The sequence below is a fragment of the Chaetodon trifascialis genome, chromosome 13 (assembly GCF_039877785.1).
Source record: "Chaetodon trifascialis isolate fChaTrf1 chromosome 13, fChaTrf1.hap1, whole genome shotgun sequence".
NCBI classification, from domain to species: Eukaryota; Metazoa; Chordata; class Actinopteri; order Chaetodontiformes; family Chaetodontidae; genus Chaetodon; species Chaetodon trifascialis.
Window position 1 is genome coordinate 24574825 of NC_092068.1, and position 25655 is coordinate 24600479.

The following is a 25655-nucleotide window of genomic DNA, read 5'->3' on the forward strand; positions in this document are numbered from 1 at the left end:
CACACACACTGCGATTTTGTGATTCATCAGTTGTTAAATATCCTCCATTCAACCAGATTAACGTCTCATTCTCTTCATTTAAATGAAGACAAACAAATAAAACCGTCACACTCGATGGACGAGTGAACAGATGTGGCAGCACAAAGTCAACCACAAGAGGATGCTTCTGATGCCTCAACAGGTAGGATCACTTCAGGACCAATCAGATACCAGGACTCAGTCCTTTAAAAGGGACTCTAGGGGAGAGACAGAAGCTCCAAAACTATCTATGTGTTTATTGATCGATAATAACAGTATCTATAGATTTACTTTCAGTCTCCGTTGCTGCCTTTGGTGTGTATTCTAATATACGTCTGTTTCATTATGTATTGATCTAGTATTATTATTATTTATTTCTGTTCAGGGCTGTTGTTATCGCTGCACTGACTTTATATTTCTAAAAGTGAGGAGAAGGTCTGTCTCTAATGGCTGCCTACCCAAAGCCTGGTTCTGGTTCTGGTTTCCTGGTTGGTCATGGTAAGTGATGTTAAAATAGGGCTGTAGAGACCTGCCGTTTATGAGAAGTGCCCTGAGATACCTTCTGTTTCCATTGTTTGGAGACATCCACAGGTCAACAGGTGAAGATCACCGAGTCCTGGCATATGACCTCGTCTCATCGCGACGGCTTGGTTAACTTTGGATCTCTGTCCTGTATCAAACAGCTGCCTTTGTCTCAGCAGCTTCACATCTGGAACATCTGGAACAACAGATTTATCCAAATTCCAATTCTGTCTCTTCTCTGGATTTTAGAGGACTGAAACGTGTCACATCCTCCTCCTCTTCTTCTTGTGCTTTAATTGAAGAAGCATTTTGGGTGAGAGGTGAAACAGCTTCTAGAGCCTTAAACAAGTCCAGCTGCCTTCATGAAGCACCCAAAGTACCATGACCTGGACCAACGAGCATCTTCACATCTCATCCTCCTCCTCCTGTTAAAACACACGAATCATGCTGAATGTTTGCTGCCCTCTTGTGGTCGCAGTACGCAGCTGCACCACTCTCCAAACAGGAGCACTGATGTAACTGTAGCATTCAGCAGCAGGTCACAACACAAACTAATAAACTAATCAAAAGAGCTTGTAACTGAGAAAATCTGATTCTGAAGAGGTTTTAATGCACTCTCCAGGCTTCCATACGACAGAACTTCTTCATGTCTGTGAAGCAGGTTCAATGAGTGAAGACGCACAGAGGAAACTTCTTTTAAAGGTTTATTATAAAACGCAAGACATGTCAACTGGGTTTATTCTATTGGCAAACACGATACAATGACAAACAACCTTCTATCTGCAGGTGAAGCTTCGCTGAAACCACGAACCCAAGAGAAAACAAACCAACACAACATGGATCAAAATGCAAAACTGTGGACAGAAAGAGGAGAACGTCAGCTTTAAGGCCCGGAACTGAGAAAACACAAACCAGGAAGATGAAAAGCAGGAGGAGGAGGAGGAGGAGGAACTTCCTTTTATGATCTACGTGGGGTTCGTAGTGCGACTGTCTGCCGCCTACACACACTTATAAATAGGTCACCATTAAATTAAGTCAAATCCAATTCACACAGTAAAATGTTATTCACAAAGTCAAAGTGTTCGCCGCCGTCAGACGGCTCGACAAGCAGGACACAAAAAGGGGGGGGGGGGGGCAGGGGGCGGTGGACTTCAGGGTCCGCCAAAGTCCACAGGTGATGGTTTAATTTGGCTGAAGCTGCTCCGTCTGTCAGGGAGGGAAAAGCCTGACGTGAAGTCAGTCCATATTTGTTCCAAGATGTCTGTTACAGTCTTTAGATAACGTCCAAGTATTTACCAAAAAGCCGCTTCTGTACGAGAACAAGTTCACAGGATCGATTCTTTAAATCCATCAACAGGCGCAAACGTCCAAACGTCGCCTCAGACAGACGTCCGCCCATGTCTCCAAGCCTCACTTTCACTTTTTGAAAACCGCTGCTTTGTGTTTGCATCTGATCACAGAATCCACTAAATACTAACTGGTTTTATTAAAAGATGTTTTTGACTGTTTGAGTCCAGATGTTTCCTCAGACAGAAAACAAACAGCTGGTCTGTGTTTGAACTGTCGTCGACGACTTGAATTCTTCTGAAGAAATTCTGGTTTTGCTGCGAATCCCCAGCAGTTGTCACAGGAAATCAGCTTTTTCTTCACGGGTTTCTGATTTGGAGGCTTTAACTTTGAAAATCTGGACGTCTGCTGGACGACGGTGACGGAGTTGTTTCCTGTCCGCTGCTGCTGACAATGACGATGCTAAACGATGAAGGTGGCGGTGGTGTTGCTACGGTAACAAGGGCAACTAGGCCAGGCTCGGCCACCTAGACGCTCTCTTGTTTTTCTTTTTTTTATTTAAACTTGTGAATCACATTTAAATACCATTTATATTTATATATTACAACATTGTTCCAAATTCATAAATAAGTAGTGCAGTTTCCCCGTCGACCTCCACAATACAACCAGTCTGCTGCTAAAACGAGAAATCCAAACGCCAGATGCTGCAGACCGGTCATCAAACACACACACAGCTGAAAAACTACAAATATGGCCGACTAGCTGATGGTTATAGTCTTCATGCAAACGTTAATGTGGAGGAATGCCAGCTCTGACCAATCAGCTCGTCTGCTCGGATTTCACCTTTTAACCTTTTAAAAATATCAAGGCTGTAACACAGTTAACCAATCAGAACGTTGTGCCAATAAGAACTTCAGCCAATCAAAATCACTCTGATCAAAACCAGGAAGGAACTGGGCAGAGAGAGGATGGAGAATGAAGATGGAGCTGCTCTGAAGCTGAAGAGACCTGAACCTGATCTGACCCACACCTGAACCTCATCAGAGCCGGACCTGATCAGACCTGGTCCAATCAAGTCTTGATCAGACTTATTCAGACCTGTATGGAGGTCTCTTGACGACAAAACCACCAGCTTTTATCAATAAACACTGAGAAGATTTTAATTGTGATTTGGTTTGAAAATACTTTTCAAGACCGGCTGAATCGATTAGCCGATCAACAGAATGTCTGCAGTAATTTTGGTGATCAATTAATCATTGAAGTCATTCATTATCAAACACTGTGTCTTCAGATTCTTCTCTACAATGATTTTTTTTCTTCTCACAGTAAACCACATCTTTGGGTTTTGGACTGTTGCAAGAAAATTTAGGATCCCTAATAACTGGTAAAAAAAACAAAACAATCATTAATAATCAATAATAAAAAAATAACTATTTGTTGCAGCTCTTTCTTGATTTGAGGATCTGGGCCATTAAAAATGTGAATTTTAGTTTTGTATGAAAACTTTGTGATTTTTTCCCCTGAAGCCAAGTGAAAAAATAATGTGAGAGAAAAAACAAAACCCACTCAAGTCAAAATTATGAGGCTGCAGTGTTTTTCAGGATGTTGGTGAAATAAATCTGTAATAAAAATTACAACATTTTGAGAAAAACTGAAAAATTTTCTTACTCAAAATCTTGACTTATCTCAGAAAACCGGTTTATTCTCCGTAATGTGACATATTTTCTGTTGGAGCAAAATCAAACACAGTGATCGATCCTACGAAACTGTAGACCAATAGGATTTAAAGAGGGAAAGACACTTTGATTTGATTGGAGGAACAGGGGGGTGGGGTTTGTTTGAAAATATCTGACATTTTTAAGGTTTTTATTTACAAAAGTTGTGTTGTCGTCCTCTGATTTACTGCCACGTTTATTTTGAGCTCTGTAGTTTTTGTCATAAATTTTGTCGTCAATAAACTTCCGTACAACCGCACTGTACGACTGATGATTTTTCAGCTAAATCAAATTTAAACTCAGTTGACTGTAACTTCTCGCTCTCTGTCCTGGTGGCTGATGGGAAATGGAGTGTAGAAAGGGCAGAATGAAAGTGAACAGCATTTGTGTGCAACCTAACACAGGTGGAGGAGGGGTGGGGCAGGGGGCGGGACAGTGGGGTAACACTTTAAATCTAATCCCATCTTGAAGAGCATTTAGCTAATGGTCAGTTATGACCATATATGGATATGACCATATGTGGAGATCCCGCCGCCATACGACCATATGTCCTGCTGCTATCTACACCAGAAAAGAATCAACCATTTCCAGTTCCTGAAACCTGGACAAACAAACTTCGGCAAACAGCCCAGAATCTGTCTCCAACTGGTCCAGAACTGGTGGAGAACTGGTCCAGAACTTAACCAGAACTGGTCCCAAACCAGTCCAGAACCAGTCAGTGCTGATTCAGAACCAACCCAGAACAGGTCCAGAACCGGTCCCAACCCAGTCCAGAGCCGGGTGACTTCACTCCGAGTCAGACTCCAGAGGAGCAGTCTCGTCTAAGACGACTCTCTTCCGGCGCTTGGCGGCAGCGGCTTGGGCCCGCTGCTCCTCTTCCAGGTGCGCCTTCTTGTGGCGGGAGAAGCTGGATGAGTGCATGAAGGTCTTGTTGCAGGCCGCACAGGTATAGGTCTTGGTCTTGGCAGCGGGGAGTCCGGTCTTGACATGAAGCTGCTTCTGGTGTTGCTGCAGCTTCCCCCGCCCACCACCATCCACCACCCTGTGGGTCTGCTGGTGCCGCGCCAGGCTGGAGGCGTGGCTGAACCGCTTCCCGCACTGGCTGCAGCCATGGCGACCGGCTCCTCCTCCACCGCCTCCTTCCTCCTCTTCAGGGATGGTGGAGCCCCGTTTGCTGGCTCGCCCCCCCCGCCGGCGGCGGTTCTTCTTGCAGAGCGTGTAGAAGTTGGGCTTATCACGAGAGCAGAGCTTGAGGCGGATCTTGAGGTCAGACGAGCTCTCCCCAAGGTTCTCCTTGCCAGGCGTGTAGTTGTCCAGCAGCTCCTTGACATGGGTCACCTGGTGTTTGGACAGCTGCGTGGATGTCCTGAAGCTCATGTCACACTGTGGGCAGGCGTAGAACTTATCGCCGCCCTGACTTTGAATGATGGCGGTTGCCACATGCTGCTGCTGCTGCTGCTGCCTCTTGGTCTTCTTGTTCTTACTGCCGGCCTTCAATGAGTGGCGCAGGGCGGAAATGTTGGGGCCGAGGGCGACGTCCTTGGGGAGGCCTTTTCCTTTCTTGTGGATGAGGCGGTGACGCGACAAGCTGGAGCTGTGGTTGAACTCCTTCCCGCAGATGTTGCAGGGGTGGATCCGTCGCTTTCCATGCAGCCGCAGGTGACTTCCAAGCATCCTGACAAAACACCAAACAAAAAGTTAAAATGCAACTTTACTGATGGAGTGAAGAAACAAAACTGACAACTGAATGAGGAAAAGGTATTAAAGCTGAAATAATTTGTTTTTGAGCGAGTGAATCAAAAGAAAATGGACTCAGACATTTTTCATTCACAAACTCTCCAAAGTCTCAGATTCTGTTTTATAGGTCAGTAAACTGAATCTCTTTGGTTCTAAACTGTCAGTTGGAGACAGCGAAACGTGAAGATGTTGCCTTGGACTTTTCACTGTTTTATTCTGTTGTTAGACCAAACAATCGATTCATCAAGAAACTGGTTGACAGATTAATTGATAATGAAAATAATTGTTAGTTGCGGCTCTGGAATATACTACCACATGCACCCTGACAGGAAAATAATGAATATGAAACATCCATCAGCTTTTAGCTGCACAAAGTTTCCAGTACCAAAGGGAATTGAGAACCAGTTCCAGTTGAGAACAGGTTCCAAATTATCTGATCCAATCACGTGCCTCCAAGCTAACAAATTCCTTTTAGTGATTCCGACATGTTAACTTAACAGTTCTGACAATGATGTCAAACTCATGTGTCAGCCCAGAGATGACAACAGTGCGACAGATGCACCAATCACATTTCTTTGCCGCTGACACTGATCGCAGGTGGTTTCTTGTAATGCCATTATTGTAGAACTCTAGATGTCACTGTGGCGCACGTTTCTGCGTCCATCGTTAGTTCACTGCGGCCGTCAACGTGCTCGTTAGTGTTTAACGAACTCTTAAATGCAGATGTGGACAATCAGTGTGAGAATTAGCAATATGACTGATCAGTCTTCGCGGCTCCGTCTCTTTAAATGAGGCAGGAAGCCGCCAGACTTTGTTCTTCACGTTAGTAAAGCAGAAACGTTACTGCAGCACTTCCTGTTTCATGGCTGACACTGTGTTTGACCTCTCAGAGGCCTCGCGCGGTTCCAGCTGTTCTTCTGAAGGTTCCTGGTGTTCTCGTCTCGCTCTGATAGTTACTGAATGAATAACAACTGACTGCTGGCTTTGGACTGTTGCTCGGACACGTTCATAAATCTGTTTGAACTCTATTGATTACTGATTAACATTTAAAGATTCAGTGATTAATGAGCCGAACAGTTTGAGGTTCTTCACATGAACACAGTGAGTACAGACCTGCTGCCTTTGAAGCTCATCCCGCAGTGAGGGCAGGTGTAGCGCGCCTCCTGATGTGTCGGCTCCAGCGCCCGTTTGGTGGCCGGTGGCGCCCCACCACTCTTCCCGGTGTGTGTCTGCTGGTGGCGGTACAGGCTTGAGGCGTGGCTGTAACACTTCCCGCAGTAACTGCAGCGATACTGACGCTCGTCCGGCTCAAAGTCAGCCTGGTCCGAGTCGACCTCACCATCCAGCTGGCTGCTCCCAGCCTCCACCAGCACCTCCTGCTCTTCCTCGGTGTCCTCCTCGTCTTCATCAGAGTCTGTCTTTATCTCCACGCTCTGCTCCGTCACCTCGCAGGGGTACACCTCCTCATAGGGAGCGAAGAACGCCTCGTCCGTCTCGATCTTCAGCTGCTCGGCTGTCAGGTCCGCTGGGTCGTCCGAGTCCTTTTTCACGCAGGAGATGGTGAACTTGGAGCCAACCTCCGCCCACTTCACCACGTACTCGATGGGCTGCGTGTCCAATTCCACCGTGATGAAGTCTGCGCCCAGGGCGTCCGACTCCGACACCGCCAGCTCCGTCTCCGAGTCCTCCATCCTGAACCGAGGCCGGGGGGAGGAGCAAGAAGAGGGAGAGGAGCTGCTACAGGCCTGTGGGGGAGAGGGAGACAAGGGGAAGAGGAGGACAGGTGAGGAAGAGCAGGAGAAGAGGGCCAGGGGAGAGGAGAAGGAGAAGAAGAAGGGGAGGAGGAGGAGAAGCAGAGGAAGAGAAGGAGGAGGAGGGAGGAGAAGAACAAGAGGAGGAGCAGGAGAGAGAAGGAGCAGTCAGCGGTTTGTCACATTGAAGATGCGTGAACTGAAGCAGGATGATCATGTGATCATGTTTCACAACAGATCAACAGAAATAATTTGACGACATTTTCTGAAACTGTGTCTGCAACACGAACTCAGAAATAACAAAAATACTGCATCGTGACAGCTGTTCGTCTATTTGTACTACATGTACTACATGTACACCAAGATCAATATTTATTGTGATTTTGTACATTTTCAGGGAAATGAATGAATCTGTGAATCCAGTGAATTTAAAAAAATGCTAAATCCAAAGAATTAAGATTATTAATCAATGAGTCATCTCACAGGAAATGAACCAATCAAACGGTTGATGATAACATCCCGGGACTAAATGATGAAGGGATGAATAATAACTGATCGTCAGCTGCAGCCCTGTTATTCCATTAATTACAATAATTTGTTAATTAGAGATTCAGTCACTTTGATGAGGCTGACACACCCATATAAGGTCAGTACTCAGTGATGTCACAGTCAACAATGAGGACAGGTGACCTCTGACCTCTGCCAGCCAAAACTGCCGCCAACAGGAAGTGTAATATTGATGAAAGCGCTGATAGGAGCTCGATGAGGTCCCATCAGTGAGAAGTTAGTGACACGTTCAGACCGTGCGTTAACGAGCAGCGTCTCACCAAACTCCGTTCAAAAACGTGCCATTTTAATGCATCCTGCGCGCTGCACCAGGAGCCCTTCCTGGGTGACAGACGGAACTTTTTTAGCCGAATGTTACCTCACTCATCAATCTAGGACGCATTAAATAAAACAAGCGGCATTGGAGTTACATTAAATATCAACATATACGACACATTTCTTCATTATTGCTGCAATTACTTCCCAATGAATATCCCGCGGAGGGCGGTTGCTGGCAGGGCATCCATTATTAAAGATGACATTTCACTTCAATTTGAAGCTGATTAGCGGCTGCCTGAAAGCCGAAAATATAGGAGACCTTTTTTGTTGCGTAACACATCTTAAATTGTTTTAAAAATTATTTCCTGTCTGTTGTACAGCAATGGAGTTGAAAATAGTGGAGTTTTTGAGTGGGATTCCGGGGCTCGGCCGCTCAGTGTCAGTGATGAGGAAGCAGAGGAGGGATTTTCTCTTCCCTCAACGTTAACTGTCAAAATAAAAGCGCAAACCGCCGAATAAACGACGCTAACCGGATTTGGCCGTGAAACATTTCGGGACTGGATTACTCACCGAGCTTTCGGCGGGGGCACAGCGGCGTAAACGTTAAAATTTTACCGGTGGAGACGGTCACAATAAACAGGAAGCAGGGGACGTGGACACAAAGCATTGTGGGAAAGGATTAAGTGAGTGCACAAACGGAAGTATGGCGGATTGTCCTTCAAAATAAATGTAGCAAAATAAAACGAGATAAAACATAAAATATAGCAAAATGGATAACTAAAACATAATAATATACACGTAAAATAAAATACTATGAAAATAAAACGTAAAGGTTAATAGGCCCTAATGACATATAAAGTGCGGATATTTTTTTATGTGGCTGATATAATAATGAGAAAAATAACTGATGTCAGTCCTGGGGGGGGGGGGGGGGGGGAAAGATAAACTAACTGTTAATAAAGGCCAACTCGTCGGATGCATTTTTACAGTCAGACTGGATTTTTACAAGTTTGGAAAATGAACATTTATATAAAAAAAAAAAATTAATTAAAAAACAGCTAGCCAATCGTGGTTGTTTTTGTTTTCCAGAAAGAGGAACAAACAGATATTCGCAGTCTTATATTAGAAGAACATCCTGGTGTCGCATGCTGTGACATTAGGTTAAAAACAAAGCATGTACTGCTCCTTTAACTGGAAGCCTGTTTCCACTGTTTCCATTTTCCCAGTTTCAGTGTGACATCCGCTAAAGTTTAGTTCATATTACGTAAACTCCCGACGGAGAGACGAGAGGGGCCAATCAGCCCGTCCATTCATGACCGTCAGCTGTCAGAGGTTCATCTCTGCAGCCGCAGGTGAAGGTTTGAGGACCATTCAGGAAAACGTCACAAGCACTGCTGACGATGGAGGGATTTTATTTTGGGTTCTGTCAAAGGAAGTAGATTTCCCCTGATTCTATGGAGCTTCACAGATTTCTGTCCCTGTCTGTCTGTCTGTCTGTCTGTCTGTCTGTCTGTCTGTCTGTCTGTCTGTCTGTCTGTCTGTCTGTCTGTCTGTCTGTCATCCACACAGATTCTGTGTTGTTGTCTTGTGCTGATGCAGAATAGCTTTCATGTCTCTTTCATTCATCTCTTCAGTCTTTCTCTTCTTTGCTCTTCCTCATTTCCTGCTGAGGATCCGTCAGATCTCAGCTGATCTTTAGGAACGACAGAAAATGATGTTGACAGAGGACACAGACAGACAGTGATGAGCAGCATGTGGACATGTCTCACATCGCTGCTTTGGCTCATTAGTCCCTGCAGTTCATATCGATGACACACTTAATAATATTGCTTATTGTGATCATGTTGATTTTGCCAGTTAACAGCTGGACATATTGATTTCCTGTCCCATAATCTGGACTGACATCAGCAGATTTCTATTTCTGTCATCTTTTCTTCTGCTGCTGAAAATGAGCTTCCTCCTCCTCAGAGGAAGAGGAGGATGAAGAGGAGGATCTGAAGGAAAAAGCGGAGCAATAAATATTCAGGCCTTTGCTTTCTATCACCGTCATTCAGCTTGAAGCGGCTTTATTGCGGCGTTTTTCCACGTTATCATCACTGATGCGAACATCTGCTGTGACCCCGGCTGGATGTCGAGTCACAGCAGATTTCCATCCGGACATCAGCTCACTCCTCGCCGCCCCGCCGCCCCATCACAGCCCGCCTCGTTTTCGGCTTTTCACCGGTCAAATTACGAAGATTATTTTCCACCCAAACACTTACGATTCAACCCGGAACGGTCCCGCTTCTCCCGTTTCGGCTCTCGATGTCAATTTGAGTCGGTTGTCTCTGCCGCACCTGTATCACATCCAGCCGGAGAGCAGCGGCAGCTTGTCGGTTAGCAGCTGCTGCTGCGACGCCGCGGACGCAGAGCGGAGCGGCACAGAGCGGCAGGTCGTCCAGCACAGCGGATGGGACGCTGCGGCACAGGGGCGGCAGGCGGCAGACCGTCCGGATCCCCCACGCTCTGTGATTGGTTCGGCTGCTGGTGCATCGAATCTGATTGGCTGGCAGACTGAAAACCCGCAAATTCTGCCCCCAAATGTCGCGAGGTGTCGTGAAGCTTCAGTTCGTCCCGTTTCTGACAGACAGGCTGGGATGTCTGAAAGTGTCTGATCCACAGCAGGCCAGCTGAACAGTTTAAGGCTTCCTGAAAGACATTTAAAAATAAAACATTTGGCTTAACTTTTCAAATTAAAAGGAAAAACATCAATTTGTAGTTTTATCTGGCATAATGTAAAATGTTTTGTGTTGTGAACACATTGAGCTTCTACAGCATGATTCACACCTGAAGGCAGTCAGTGGCGGTCAGTAGGTGACCCTCAGCGTGCTGTCTGTGTGCATTCATTGACTGACAGTACCCTCATGCCTGTGGAGCAGCTTTAGGCGACTGTGGAACATCTTTAAGAAATAAAAAGATGCAGGATGAGTTTTCCATTTTGACAGTAAGCTTCCTAAAACATCTCACATCTTTCCAAACAGTGGAAAAAACAGTTCACTGTAGAGCTGCAGGGAAAGATTCTGATCACTATCTGTTAATCCCTTTGTTCATTTTTACAATTTGTTGTTTTTCATCTGTGAAAGATGAGGAAACTGTGAAACTGTCCATCACACATTTCCACAGGCTACAGTAACATATGCTTGTTTGTCTGCGTCACGTTCAGGCCGGACACTGTGTGCTACCTGCCGGCCTGAGGCTGGCTGCACGAGGACGAGCTGATCACTGAAATGTTCACAAAGCTCAGTTGACAGGAACACCTGCAGACAAAACTCAGGGCTGATGCTCCTGTGGCGTCAGTACGGATCTGCCTGCTCAGCTGCAGTGAGTATAAGCCACCAGCAGGCGGCGCTTTCTACCGTCGCTTTAGCGTCACCACAGTTTGTTTGCTGACCTGTGACGTGCAGTTTGCAATGAATGCTGGGAAGTGAAGTCTGAATGAAACTGCAGCGTCTCCGTTTCTTCAGTTTAACATCAGTGAAAACAGACTGAAAACGTAAAACTGCTCATGAGAGAAGCTGATTGATTCATTTTTATTTCTTGTCTCTCTGAGTAAGAAAAGCATCCAGGTGATCATCCAGGTGATCACATGTTGAACTGTGCAGCTCTGTGTTAGTGTGTGTGCATCAGGTCACCTCCTGTCTGTCCAAACACAGCTGTCCATTGATCCTTAGTGCTGTGTTTTCCTGATGGCCCTGAACTGCACAAACACAGCTGGTAAATCAGCGAGTCTCTGCACATCGGGGTCAAAGGTCAGAGTTCTGCTGCAGCTCTGTACTCGTCCCCTGTGACTCCAGGCTCATACTTGTTGACTAGATGTTGGCTTTGTCCTGTTTGTAGAACAAACTGATCTGACGTCTGGGTTCAGGGTCTTTGCTGTCACTTCAGTGGTAAATAATGTCAATGTAAACTGACCTGCGGTCAGTTCATGATCCTCAATAACAGAATGCTGCTCACGTGGGGATCATGTCTCTATGTTAAAGATCAGGTAAAGAATCTAAATGAGTGAACAAATGAAGAAAAACAGAGGACCCAGATGAGTGAGTGCAGTCCGGTCCAGGACCCCCGGCTCCTCTGGACCAGAACCCAGGAGGCCCCTTTAGTAATCAGTAATCAGTTCATGGAAGTAACATCTGAACTGATCAGCCTGCATTTAAAATCTGATTCTGAGAAGTAACTGATGTTGTCAGAGTGAAGTACAAACAGAGTAACACAAAGTGTAGTGAAGTAAAAGTACCTCAAGTGTTTACTTCTGTTATTTTACACATTTGACACTGGGTTAGGGTCCTGGTTCCTCTGGGGTCAAGGTCTGTGACTCAGGCTCTGAGACAAAGACGTCTTTTAAACTTTTCTTTTAGTGAAAGCTTTTGGAAATCTTTGATATTTATTCCTGTTCATTTGATCTGATTGGCTCATGTCACAGTGATGTCACAGCTGTCTATCAGTGTTGTCCCGGTGACGGCGTGACCTCATCAGCTGCAGTAAACAGGAAGTTTATCAGTGTGTTATCAGTGTGTGTGGGGTTTCTGCTGCAGAGTCCATGAGGGGACGCTGTATCTAACATGTCCACCTACCTCATGTGTTCTTCACATGGCAGGAGACAGCCAACATTATGTGCAATGAGTGCACGGACAGAGTGCACGTACACAGGCAGGTGCGCAGGTGGGCCGTCCAATCATTTCATTCAGGCTTTTAAAGCGACAGACACCCGATTTTTGAATGTTTTTGGTCAGAGATTTGATTTATTGATTGCTGTTACGATGTAAAGGGGATTTCAACATAAAATACGAAAATACTTGTAAAAACACTTTCACTGGTTAAACTGGACAGGAAGCACAGTGATGTCACAGACACAGTGATGATGTCAGCATGTTTTATTACTGTAGAGAATCACAGCAGGAACAGAGAACTGATGACATCACAGCTTTGAATGACAGAAGCCCCGCCCACCAAAACACACATCTCCAGAGCTTCAATAAAAGCACCAATCACTGCTGACTACACAGTCATGTGACCCATCTGCTGACACCCTGCAGGCTGCCTCCATCCAAGGCATTCTGGGAAACAGTGCTTATTCTGTTTTCTGCCGTGAACTGAGTCTTTCAGGTGACTACTGACATGTGACAAGCTCCACCAATGAAAGGCTTCAAATTAGAGACGACCGAGGTCGCACAGCGTCTATTAGCGACACAGCTGCCTGCAAGACTCAATGCAGGGCATCAAATAGAGAGCGAAATGCTTTTAATTTGAAGGATCTAACAGAGCTCAAACCCCATAGACTTCCAAACAGACGCCTGCAACTGCAACCAGCTCAGTTCTCCTCACTCATTTCTCTGTTATGAGTTCTTAACCCAGGAAGGCTTCATCATGAGAAAAGTGTCACAGCAGAGATTTTAAAGCGTGTGACGTCTCAGTCTGAGCAGGCGCAAACTATCATCACCACCACAGAGTGGGTTTGTTGTGATGAAGATCTGAAGAATTGTAACTTTAAAGAAAGCAGCGAGCATCACTGATGTCAGCAGCCTGCAGTCTGGACAGGAAGTGGACCTGCGTAGTTCAGCAGTTTGACAGGAAAAACAAAGAAGAAAAGATCAAATCCACCAAACAGGCAGAGATTCTGTGAAATGAAGTGAAATCATAAAAACAAGTCTGTTAAAATAAGCTCATTAAAATAAAGGCTAGTTTATAGTATCGACTTTAGCTCCGCCTGCCACATGCTTAACCCACCCACCTAGCCCGACTCTGACCACCCCCAGACTCCGTCCCCTCTCCTGCTGCCGGGATCAGCTGATGAAATGCATTTTCACTCTCAATGAATCTAAAAATTATTTTCTCCTCAGATGAGAAAAATCAAGTTGATGTCTTCAAACTTCTCCTTTCATCCAATGAAAAGACCAAAACGCAAATGACTGATTTTCTATCTCGTAAGCTCAGAATAAAGAAGTTCTGAAGAGGGAAAAACAATTTCAATAACCAATCAGTTATCAAAACATGATTATTATTATTATTATATTTAATAATATGTTGGTTTCTGTTAAAATAATCAATTTGGCTCTAAAAAGCTCAACTTGAGCTGTCGTCATGACGACAGTGATGTGGTTTCCGAAAGTTTAAGAATGAATGTCCATCAGCAGTTTGGAGATGCAAGGTTTTCTCACAGACGGCCACTTGAGTGTACTGATCCTGATTGGAGGAGAGCAGCAGGCAGCAGTGCAGTGTGGTGATGTCACAGGAAGAAGGCGGCGGCAATGGTTAGATTGTTGTGATCGTGTGCGCTGATCAGCAATAAAGTGACTGCCAGAGGAGAGAGGAAGAAACATCCATCATCGTTGTTGTCGTCGTCGTCACATCTGGAAGGAAAACAGAGTGAAACACATTTTATTTACCTTGATAATGATGACTGACGCCCCAGAAACTGCACCTGTGCTCAGGTGAGTCGCCTTTTAAACTCTGCAGGCAAACACTCCTTCCCAACATCCTCCTTGTTTCCAGAGAGCACCTTGAATGCACCACAGCTCCATGTTAGCAACATGTGGACAGACACACATGATGCTATGCTAACATTAGCATGGTGGACATTACCAAGAACCTCTCAGAGCTGAACCTAAAGCTCCAGCAGCTTCTCTCCGCTTTCGAATGTGAATCACGTGAAGTGAAATTAAGGAAACGCTGAGCAAGTTCCTACTCGGCAAGAACAAAAGCAGCTGTGACATCTGAATGTGCTGCGTGTGAAAACTCCTTCAGGCGTTTGGTGAGAGCTTTCAGGCCATGCAGAGTCAGCAAACATCTGCTGTTTAACGAGGAACCCGATGATGTGTCTGACAACCTACAGCATGAAATCACTGAGGTGCAAAGCAACAAAAACTAACCCAAACCTGAACAATCATCATCATCATCATCATCATCATTATCATCTTCATCATAACGACTACTTAGTTTGAACATAGCATGTAGCATGTTTTGAAAACCCTTGAGAGGATCAGATTCAGCGTCTCTGGACACACAGAGCTGCTGCCAGCGTTAGCATTAGCGGGACTGAAAACACAGGTGATGGACTGTAACTGTTGTTGGTCAGTGAGTCAATCAAGTGCTGATGTGAACTTACCTGTTCAGGAGCCTTATGCAGCCATTTTTCTTTGTCTCCGCCAACTTTCATACAGGAGAACAGGTCACACACAGTGGGCAGCGCCAGGCGCTCCTAAGCACAGACAGCAGGAAGTGAACAGTCAGGTCCACAATAATGTGAAAATAAACTCAAGCATCGAAGTCGATGACATCACAGTGAAGTCAGTGACATCACAACAATAAACAGGATGACGGTCAGTTCATGACAAGCTGTTAAGAAACTTTCATTTTGTTCGAAAACACAAACACACGCAGCTGTAATCTGATCTCCTCTGTACTGGTGTGTATTGGTGTGTTCTGGTCTGTACTGGTCTCATGGTCCTGTTACCTGAGCCTGACTCCTCTTCTTCAGCAGCCATTTGTCGTCCTCTGCTGCTGGGGGGGGCTGACCTCCTGACCCTGGAGAACAGAGGGACGTCTGTCCTTGAAGCACCCAGAGCTTGGGGTCCAGAGGGTGCTGGAATGGAGAGGAGGAGGAGGAGGAAGAGGAGGAGGAGGAGGAGGAGGAGGAGGAGGAGGGGGAGAAGGAAGGCTTGAACTGGGAGCTATGCTCCTCCCTGCTGGCCTTCTCCTCCCCAGGAGCCATCCAGCTCGAGAGGGAGGAGGTGATGGCCTGCAGAGGAGTCCTGCAGGAGGAGGAGGAGGAGGAGTTGGTGGGGTGGAGCCAGGCCTCCAGAATGGCCTGAACCTGAGGAGAGAAAAGACGCGTTTTGAAAAACCTTTACGAAAAAGATGTCACATTTTCTTCTTCTGTGGTAATTTGACCATGTGAAACCACATCAGACACTCTGATTAACAAAGAGAGAACAGATGGAGGTTAACAACTGTTAACTGATTAAAAAAAGTCACCTTCTGTTCCTGCTCCCTCAGGTGCATGGTGGGCGGGGCGTTCTTTGCAGCAGGTGGGGCATTTTTAGCAGTGGGCGGGGCCACAGGGACTCCATTTTTGTCTCGTCCGTCCTGTTTGAGCAGCCAGAGGCTCAGAGCTTCCTTCCCACAGTTCTCGTCACAGACACAGTCGGCGTAAGTGGAGCACACCTCGTTGGCCTTGCAGTTCTGCTGCACCGGCGCCACCTGCTGCAGCCACGCCTCCAGGGCTGCTTTCACCGGGGCCACTGGAGTGATCGGGGAGGCGGGGCTGGAGGCGGGCGGGGTCTTCAGGCACTTGAGCTGGCCCAGGTTCTCGATCTCCAAGGCCTTGGTGGTCTGGCAGCAGGAGGAGCAGTCAGCAGAGGGGCGGGTCGACCCCACCAGCCAATCACTGGACGACCAGCCGTCCTGGAACGGCTTCAACACCTGCCGCCACCGCTCAGCATCTGACATGGTCTCCATGGCAACAGTGGGTGGGGTGATGAGCCAGTCGTTCAGCTCCTCTTCCTCAGAAGAGATGGCGAACTCTGATTCGTCGATCTTCTCGATGGAGAAGGAGGAGCTGCAGCTGCTGTTGGTTCTCTCCCTGTTGACAGGGGTCTGGTCCTGAAGGAGCCACGCCTCCAGGTCCCTGAGCTGACCCCAGGCCTGCAGGAAGTCCACCGAGGTCAAGGCGGGACAGGAAGTCTGACACAAACAAACAGGAAGTCACTCTGATGTGATGAGCACAGACAACGTGGAGGTTTTCTGTGGTTTCTTTTCACAGGTCAGCTGATGTTTTCCATATTTCCAATAAAAACTGAATCAACATGAAGTTAAAGGCCTGAAAACTGAAAACATCTCAATCTTATGACTTCTTCTCCTGCGTTTCAGAAGGTCAGCTGATCATTAACCAGACAGAATAAAGAATAACAATCAAACAATCAGCAAGACATTTCAGAATCGCTTCATCGTCTCAGTCACAGTCAGATCAAACGAGACGTCACTTTGTCTCACCTTGCTCTCCTTGTGTGTCACGAGCCAATCCTTAGGGTTCTTGCTGGACTGGTAACCAATGGGACAGCTGCTTGCTGGAGGAGTTCCCATCAGCCAGTCATCCAGAGCCCCGGCCTCCATCTTGTGCAGAAACACAGAGTCGTGCTACAACATAACGTAACATTTCATGCTACGATGGTTATCACAGTGAACGTTAGGCTGATAAAGTTCCGTCTGAGATCGAGTCAAACTAGCAAACTGTATGATTGAACAACTCATCAGAAGTTCACGACACACAGCTCAGTTTCTCGAGGCGTGAAGACGTTTAACCTTCCGCTCGCTCTGTGACTGTTATGATCCGGTGCCCAAAAACTAGCTGCGCTTCAGCAGCTGATGTTAGTGTAGCATGCTCAGGCAGCCACAGACTGGTGCTGCTGTGTCTGACCACAAAACGTCTCTTTGCTGTAGAGAATCAGTTGGATTTTATAAGTATATCAGACGGTTCAGCCAATCAGAAGCCGTTTATGAAAGTGTGACGTGATGAATCTGTCGTACAGCAGGTGACAGGAGAAACACAAGATGAAGCCACTCAGATCAAACTGAGCACAGCATGTGATTCATGGGCTTCCCAAACGCTCTGCTCTCCACCTGCCGGCTGCACTCACCTGTGTGTTCACCTGGCCGCTGTGCTGGGCAGGGCTCTGAGAGGACACAGCCTGCACAAGCTGCAAACAGGAAGGGCAGAAAACACCTGATCAGCATCACATCCTCAACCTGCCTCTATGTGTGTGTGTGTGCGTGTGTGTGTGTGTGTGTGTGTGCGCGCGTTACCTGTGCGGTGATGCTACCAAACGAGGTGATGGCCTGCCTCAGAGAGCGAGTGTCGGCGTGGAAACTCATCTCAGGTGTTTCCTCTGGGGTCAGACTGAGAGAGGACAACCTGCACATACAGGAAGAGAAAACAAACACACCCAGCAGTTACAACCCGGCCTGGACGCCATCTTGTTTGAACGGTGCTAACGGGCAGCCAAACTGATCATAAAGTGGTCTTTATGATTAACAACTCCTGCGCTGTCAGCTTCTGCTGTATGTGTCGTATGTGAGGAAACTGTCTGCTTCAAAAAGTGATGGAAAGGATGAACGGAAAAGGAGAACAGCTGCCAGCTCGTTGATTGGTCGCTGTAGCTTTAGCCGTGATGTTTGGAGACACTCTGTCTGCTCAGAGGTTTATTTCCCCCTCAGTTAATGTCAAACGTGTTTCTGAGCTGACGTCCACCAACAAACACAGACGTCACTGCTGCAGCAGCTTTTCAGCATGTCTGTGAAGACTCTGCAGCGTTTCCTCCAACTGTGACCACAGGCAGTCTGTCCCTGTGTCTGTGTGCGTGCACGTGTGTGTGTGTGTGTGTGTGTGTGTGTGTGTGTGTGTGTGTGTGTGTGTGTAGTTACTTCTCCATGCAGCTGGTCAGCTGATTGCTCAGGTCGTTGCTGCTGTTTGAGCTCTGCAGCTGATGGCTGATCACATCAAATTGACCTCGGAGCTGAAACACACAGACAGTCGGTCAACAATCAGTCGACAGACTTTCACCAGTCAGTGAACAGTCAGTTGACATCATCATCGTCAGAGGTGGTCATCATCGTCGTCGTCGTCATCATCATCATCATCATCATGTTGTGTTCATTGCTCCTGACATTAAAAGCTTTGATTTCTTTGGCTCAGTGAAGGTAAACAGGTAAACTTCAGACATGGAGCAGGTTGTGGTTTGGTGTCAGTGCTGAAGCTCAGGTATCGTGTCAACACTGCTGAGCAGTGACCAGTATAACCAGTAAAGAGCGATATTTACCCAGTGCAGCTGGTGCAGCTGCTGCTGCAGAGTTTCGGTCTTGAGCTGTTCCAGCAGCTCGATCTGACCGAGCAGCCAAACCTCTCTGCAGCGCAGCGCCTCCTGCTGACGACTCACGCAGCTCTGCAGCTCCGCACGCACCTGAGACACAAAGACACATGCAGGTGAGGCAGACAGGTGGGAGGCAAACACAGGTGAGACACACAGACACACAGTCAGCTTTACCTGAAGCTGCAGAGGAGGTACAGACAGAAGGAGCACAGATCACTAAACTGCAGCAGAACACGGAAGAAGCTGCTGCTGCCAATGAAATGAACCCATCTCTCTCTGCAGCCTTTTATAACCTGACTCCACCAGCTCCACCCCCATCACCTTTCTTTATACAGCACACACACACACAACATGACAGAACATCTCGATGGGTCATTGAGCCTGGGTTACCACAGCGACCACAGGTGCAGGGCCAAACAATGAGAGGATGTCAGGTTTTTCTCAGATCAACCACACACACACACACACACACTGTGATATTTTTCTGCCAATCGACTGAGTTCTGCATTACTGGCAGAAACTCTGTTGAACGGAAGTCGACATGCGTGAACAGTGTGAATAAAGTTTTGGACTTTGAAAAGAAACAAGCACATTCAGAATGACACTGAGTGGCGAGTGATGCCGGAGGCGCTGCAGCTAACGCTAGCGTGTTTTTCCTGCGTGGTGCAGCCAGTTCTTATCAGCTGACTCAGCATGTGGACGTGAAACGCTGGCAGTTCAGAGGTTTACTGCACTTTGCCTCTATACCTGAACTCCTCAAACACCAGATAAAAACCTGTCCGTCACGCCACAGCTGTACGTTCACGTTTTGGCTCTGCTGAGCACTTAGCAGCACAGGCGCCAGAACTGTAGCTCGCATGAGACCGGGTACCAGACTTCAGGAGTGTTAGGACACCATGCTGCTTGTTGTAAGATAAGAAGGTGATTGGCTGTCTAACTCAAAACGTCCACGAAGCACACAGGACACACTGTTACCCAGAGACAGCTGCTTATCTGCACAGATGAGCACAGTTCGTCCGGGGTTTCGATTGATAACTCGAACGCGCTGCTTCATTTTCTCGTGTAGCTCACATCGCTTGTTGGTGTATTAACAGTCGATGACGCATCCGGCTGGTGAGCTGACGCCAAACTGCAGCAGCTTCTGACACATTCTGACAGTGGAAAATGGTTTTTAGCTGCTTTTGAATGTTCTAATGAAAGAAATGCCAAAAGCACACGACAGGGAATAACGTTCCACAGATACCACGGTATTTTATTGCATAAATAATCTGACACATTAAAAGTAATCTGAGTATTTTAGCCTGTCTGGGGGCGTGGCGTTGGAGGGAGGGGGTGGGATTCTTTCAGTTCCATTACTTTTAAAGTCTAGATTACTCTGATTACTCTCACGGGTTTCTCCGACGTTCCCGACTCCAGCTTTCAGATTGTTATGTACAGAAATGATCACTGATCAATATATCATCACATTCTTTAAGCTGTCACAGATCAATACTGAGACAGACAGAGAGACAGAGGGACAGACAGACAGAGGGACGGACAGACAAGGATGAGGAGGATAAAGGTCCTGACCTCTCTGGCGTTCTCCCTCAGCTGCTGCTCAGCCTTCATCACGCCATTGATGGCCTCCTCCAGCTGATCCTGGGCCTGCCGGCACTGCTTCAGCCCACCCGTTGCCGCCTCCACCGATGGCATCCTGAACAGGTCAACAGGAAGCAGGGAGGACACAGCGTCAAAATAAAAGAGGTCAAACCGGTTCTCAAGTTAAAACAAACAGAAAAAGTGGAGCATGAACTTCAGTGAGGAAGAAACCTGAGCGATGCAGTAAACATGACGCCACTGCTGCCTGAAGGTCTGCTGATCAATGTGTTTGAGGGATTTACCTAAACTTCAGCTGGCAGCTCCAAACTACATGATCTGAATGCAAATCCTCTTTCACTTCCTCAAATAAGGAAAGTTCAGCAAGCTTAAATGCAGCGTCATCGTGCTGATGGTGAAACAGACTCTTTGTTTTCTTCACCAACGCCGCACTCGTTCCTCAATCCGCACTTCTGCTTTCACTCCATTTCTGTCCACATGGACGGTGTCCACATGCAGGCTTCAGGTCTGCTGTGTCTCAAAGAACAAAGACGGTCTTCAGATTCATGCTTCAGCACAAACTGGCCTGTCACATGATATTTTCTAGTTTGTGTGTGTTTTAATATTTCCTTCATTCTTCCTCACAAAATAATATTTACAAGTGTTAATCGGGTCAAAGAGTATAAAAGAGCAACATTAGGTGATTAAAACACAGAAACCGTCCAAAGCACAAAGACACTGGTGGTCCACAGTGGAGAGGCTGACAGCGCTTCAGTCCTTCAACGTTCTTCATTTGTTCTGTCTGGTTAAAAACAGGATCAACACATCAGAGCAGCCTGACCGCACAGGTGAGTCAGCTGTGTGCGACAGGTGAGTCCTGACTGAAGGAGGATTATCTGAAGCTTCTGTCTGATCATTGTTTCTATTCTTCTGCTCACTCTGAGGATGACTGCACATCAGTGTTTCCTTCAGGCCGCTGGGTCGCGGTCAAAACCTCAGCTGACGCTCACAGTGTTTGTCAACACAGCTGCACTGAGCTCTGTGATTGGTCAGAGGGCTGCTCGGCCACCAGGATCCACTGGGATTAAACCAGTCAAACCACTGAACTATTTTCAGATACAGCTGGAAAACAGCTATCCCAAACACAGAAGCACCTGAAACACTCCTGCAGGGACGGCTGGCTGGGGGACAGGGACACTAACACTGCAGCCTGTTTCACAGCTGACGGCTGCAGCACTCCCGATCAATACTGGACCAATTAAAACAATTCTTGTTTCTATTAGTTGCTTGGACACAAAAAGACGGAAAACATGTCAACAATCGCAGACAATAACTTGAAAGTCTTTCAGGACACGTGGACCAGCAAGTTTTTCTCAACAGAAACCCTGAATGGGAGATGCAGTCTAGTGTGCTTTTATTTTGAAAAGTTTGCTGTCATGGAAACTGCTGCTTCCACATAAAACTGATCAAACTTATTGAATTGTTTGCCACATGACTCTTGTTTTTGTTTTATTAATTTTTTGGTGGTGGTGGTGGCGAGAGTGGGCGTGGCCTCAGGGTGCGGCACCGCTTCAGTATCAGCTGCTAACAGTCAGCCGGCTGCCGTTGATAAGAACAACAACATGGAAACCGCGTCGCCCTCCAGAGCTCAGTGTTTCTGAGTGGAACCCACAGAGAAGACGTCTATGACACGCTTCGACCCTCCAGAGTCCAGCTTCACTCGGGTTAATATTTGCCAACACTCACGTTTGTCTTCATCCAGCTGTTTTTCACCTGTCCTCCCCTCACAAACATGGCGTCACTTATTTCAGCACAAACTCAGCTACGAGTCCGACTTCTCGTTCAGTCCAATTAACGAAGCATGAAGCTGCCAAGAGCCCAAAACATAAGAGAAATCACACCCACCAGTGACCAGTTCCAAAAATATTACTTCTGATCAATACTTCCTCGATTAAATGTCTGTTTTCACGTCTGAGAGTCCAGTCCAAGGTGACGTCTTGTTGTTTCAGCAGTCCAACAGTCCAAAACACAAAGGGACTGAGGTTACTATCACGTCAAACAGAGAAAATCATTAAAGATCCACATCTGAGAGGCTTAAACCTGCCGATTCTCGCTTTAAAAAAAATTAACAATCAATAATATAATCAATGATCAAGGCTGTAAAAAATGTAGTTTGATGGTTAATACACACAAATGCAGACAGTGTGTGAGACAGAAGTGTAATGAAGTGTGTTTTTCACTGACAGTGTGTGTTAGTGTGTAAACAGTGTGAACATTAACGTTAAAAAATGTTTGATGATGGACAATCATACATGAGATTATGCTCTTTCTCAGCGTGTCTCTGCATGACTTACGAATAAAGTTATGTCACTGTAAATAAAACCTGATCAGTGTTTCAGAGATCAATAGACTGCAGGTGGTTTAAACTGTGTCTCAACATGGCTTGGTATTGATTACTTTTCAGAAGTATTTGTACTGCCTGAGTGTGATGATGATTTAAATCAGAATGAATGTGAAGATCCACGGTGTCACATTTGACCATTTCAGTCTGAGTGAATCCAACAAACACGACTAACGAGCTCGCTAACGGTGAAACTGAGTTCTGTTTGTCAGCGGATTAAAGTCTTCCTGCAAACATCTCTGATGTGGAAAAACACGAAGCGACATCAGAGCGTGTTTTGTCCTCAGGATTCAAAGAGATTCTGAACAGAAAACAACCCAATTAAAACACGTCGTTAGTTCCTAAATCACTTTAAGCGTGTTTCTGCCTCAGTGTTTCATTACACTCACGGACTGATCTGAGAAACTTTTCTGTCAGCAGGGGGATTATTTTCACCATAGATTCATCATCGCTTTAATTAACTGATCATTAAGGCAATAATTCATCTTTTAGGATAAAAGTCATCATCATCGTCGTCATCTTCACGTATCTGACTGTGTTCACTGAGAGTTTTACTTGAAATCTGACTTCAGCTACAAATAAAAGATCAAATGATTCCGATTGACACACTGCCTCAGAAACAGGATCAATAACCCGTCATCACTTTCAAACCAGTGTGTCCAATAACTCACCTGCGAAGCCGCACACAAACCTGCTGCTCTCCTCTGTGCAATTTGTACTGTATTTGCATGTATTTTTGCATGTATTTTTGCATGTATTCATCCCTGTTAAGAGTTCGTCCAACCTCAGACTGTCTAACAGGAAATGCTGCACTGTTACAGGTTTAACCACCAAACTGGATAAAAAAGCAGGTCACAGCGTTCGTGCAACTGTAATACTCAGAAAAACATAATTTACTGTTTTAACAATGTCTGCAGCAGTTTTCTGCAAAACAACTACTAACAACTACTTCAGTATATGTGGTTGCATTGTACTTTTACTCTGAAGATTTTACTTGGAAAGAAGCAATTTTACATTATGGTCCGAATATTTTTACTTCAGCAAAGGATTGAGGACTTCCTCCAGCTCGGAACATGTTAATGTGGAATAATAATTAACTTTTATATGTTAGTTTTGATGTTTCAACATTCCTCGGTATTTCCTGCCTGCTGCTAATCTGCGTCTTATATAATCAATCACGTTACTCATCGGCCGTGTGGACGCTACAGCGGGAATAAAGGGGCTCACTGCTCCGCTGTCGTACCTCATGTTGGTGACTCAGAGATAATCAAACTCCACGAAAGATCCAGAAAACACGACGCGTCCTCAGCTCGAGCACAGCCGAAGACAGTGGATTAAAAAACCGGTTACTGTTTGACGTTTGTCTCGTCGGTCGCAGCTCAGAAAAATGAGGAAGCGATTGTTTGAGAGTCCGCCATCACTGTCTGCATGCCGGCACGTACGCACAGGCACACAAGGGGGGCGCGGGGGGGGCGCGGGGGGGCAAGAGGTCCTGAATATTCAAAGATTGCCAAAACAGCCACATTGCATCGATTAGTGATTAACTGAGATATGTTAGAGGCCAGTGTGCACAGCTGCTAACTCACTTTCACAAGAACCCAGAGTAAACGTGACATGCTGCCCCCTCAGTTTAGCACCAAACTCCATACAAAAACACTGCATATTTAATGTTGGTACGGTTTGTTTGAAAGAGAGCAAAGCTGGCAGAACTTCACGTCTTCTCAATAGTAAACTCGGCTAACAGAAAATCCACCCAGCAGCACTTCTGATAAAATACCTGCTTTTAACAGCGCTCACTTTCACTACTCTGCCCTGATGTTTACTGGCAAGAGACTGACAATGACAGGAAACACATGTAAAAGCTGGCATCTTGTTACAGGTGAAATTGGTGGCCAATTAGTATGAGTATGAGTATGCCGAATTACAGTCTGGATCCTACTACTGTGTAATATCACTAAAAACTAACATTACACCCGGTGAAACCTTAACGATGAGCGGAGGACAGAAATTTTTGAGTTCTTTTTGGAGCGAGTTTGGTTTAAAAACACGAGAATTTGGGCATCGGCTGAAAATCAATATACAACTTTATAACTACTGAGGCGGGATGAGGAAGGCCCTTTTAAAGAACAAAAAACACTTAAATATCACCTTTCATTAGCCTTATTGTCCAATGTTTTGTTAACAACTGGAGGTCATAGTGTTTTTATCAAAGGTAACGGTAGCTATGTTAAATTTGCGTATTACATTATCGAATTAAGGTAAGGACAAAGATGTTATTGAAATCGGACAACACTAATGCGCTTATCTTCCGTACTGACGTTAAAATCAGCAACATTTTTCCTAAAGCTGCGAGAATACGTGCTTCACTGCTGGCAGAGTTCACAGCTAACGTTAGCTTATGTGGATAAGAGTTAGCCTTCATGGCAGGTCAGCTGAGCTAACCCAGCTGCGCTAACTAACGTTAGCTGATATGTTCGATGTGAAAAGAGCAGTTTCATGAGCCGCAGACTATTGAACTCACCGTGTGCCTTTGCTGTGGACTCTCGACTTCGATGTCATATAATCCAAGTTTGTTCTTCGATACGTTAAACCGAAAAATAGCTCCGTTAAAAGCCGGTGTTTTCCACCAGCTGCTATTCAAAGTCACGATCACGTCAAGGAAAAAGAACATATGCGGTGCCAGAGAAGTGTCGTGAGAACTGAGAGCGAGAACTGAGAGCAACATTCCGTTCGAGTCAGAGGGCGACTGCCTCCTGCTGGTGATATTTGGTCACTGCAGCATGTTACTTATTCTCATGGTTTATGAGAGTTCATCCATTAAAGAAAGGTTTTTAACAGAAAAGGGGCACATAAAGGAGAACTGTGAGAAAAGACGGAGGAAATTCTGAGACGGAATAGACATCAACTCCTTAAAGTAATGTAT

The 25655-nt window shown here is 46.0% G+C and overlaps 2 protein-coding genes across 4 annotated transcripts; both read right to left on the reverse strand.

Annotated features, from left to right (window-relative positions):
• Nucleotides 1–1231: 1231 nt before the first annotated feature.
• LOC139341466 (zinc finger protein 135) lies at nt 1232–10299 on the reverse strand. 2 transcript variants are annotated; one of them, XM_070978010.1, is made up of 3 exons: nt 10117–10299; nt 6393–7024; nt 1232–5217 (listed from the first exon to the last, which is right to left on the reverse strand). In XM_070978010.1, the coding sequence occupies exons 2-3, from the start codon at nt 6968–6970 to the stop codon at nt 4329–4331; spliced, it is 1467 nt and encodes a 488-aa protein (XP_070834111.1). In that variant the 5' UTR covers nt 6971–7024; nt 10117–10299; the 3' UTR covers nt 1232–4328. The 2 variants fall into 2 exon arrangements, with proteins under 2 accessions (XP_070834111.1, XP_070834112.1); XM_070978011.1 differs by lacking the exon at nt 10117–10299 and adding an exon at nt 8426–8531.
• Nucleotides 10300–12748: 2449 nt separating this feature from the next.
• Nucleotides 12749–25426, reverse strand: ncoa4 (nuclear receptor coactivator 4). 2 transcript variants are annotated; one of them, XM_070978186.1, is made up of 11 exons: nt 25254–25426; nt 20326–20449; nt 18706–18846; nt 18311–18402; nt 17693–17801; nt 17527–17586; nt 16883–17002; nt 15866–16573; nt 15345–15704; nt 14997–15089; nt 12749–14241 (listed from the first exon to the last, which is right to left on the reverse strand). In XM_070978186.1, exons 1-11 carry the CDS (start codon nt 25289–25291, stop codon nt 14236–14238), a joined length of 1851 nt encoding a protein of 616 aa, XP_070834287.1. In that variant the 5' UTR covers nt 25292–25426; the 3' UTR covers nt 12749–14235. The 2 variants fall into 2 exon arrangements, with proteins under 2 accessions (XP_070834287.1, XP_070834288.1); XM_070978187.1 differs by lacking the exon at nt 25254–25426 and adding an exon at nt 23976–24176.
• Between the last annotated feature and the right edge of the window lie 229 nt (nt 25427–25655).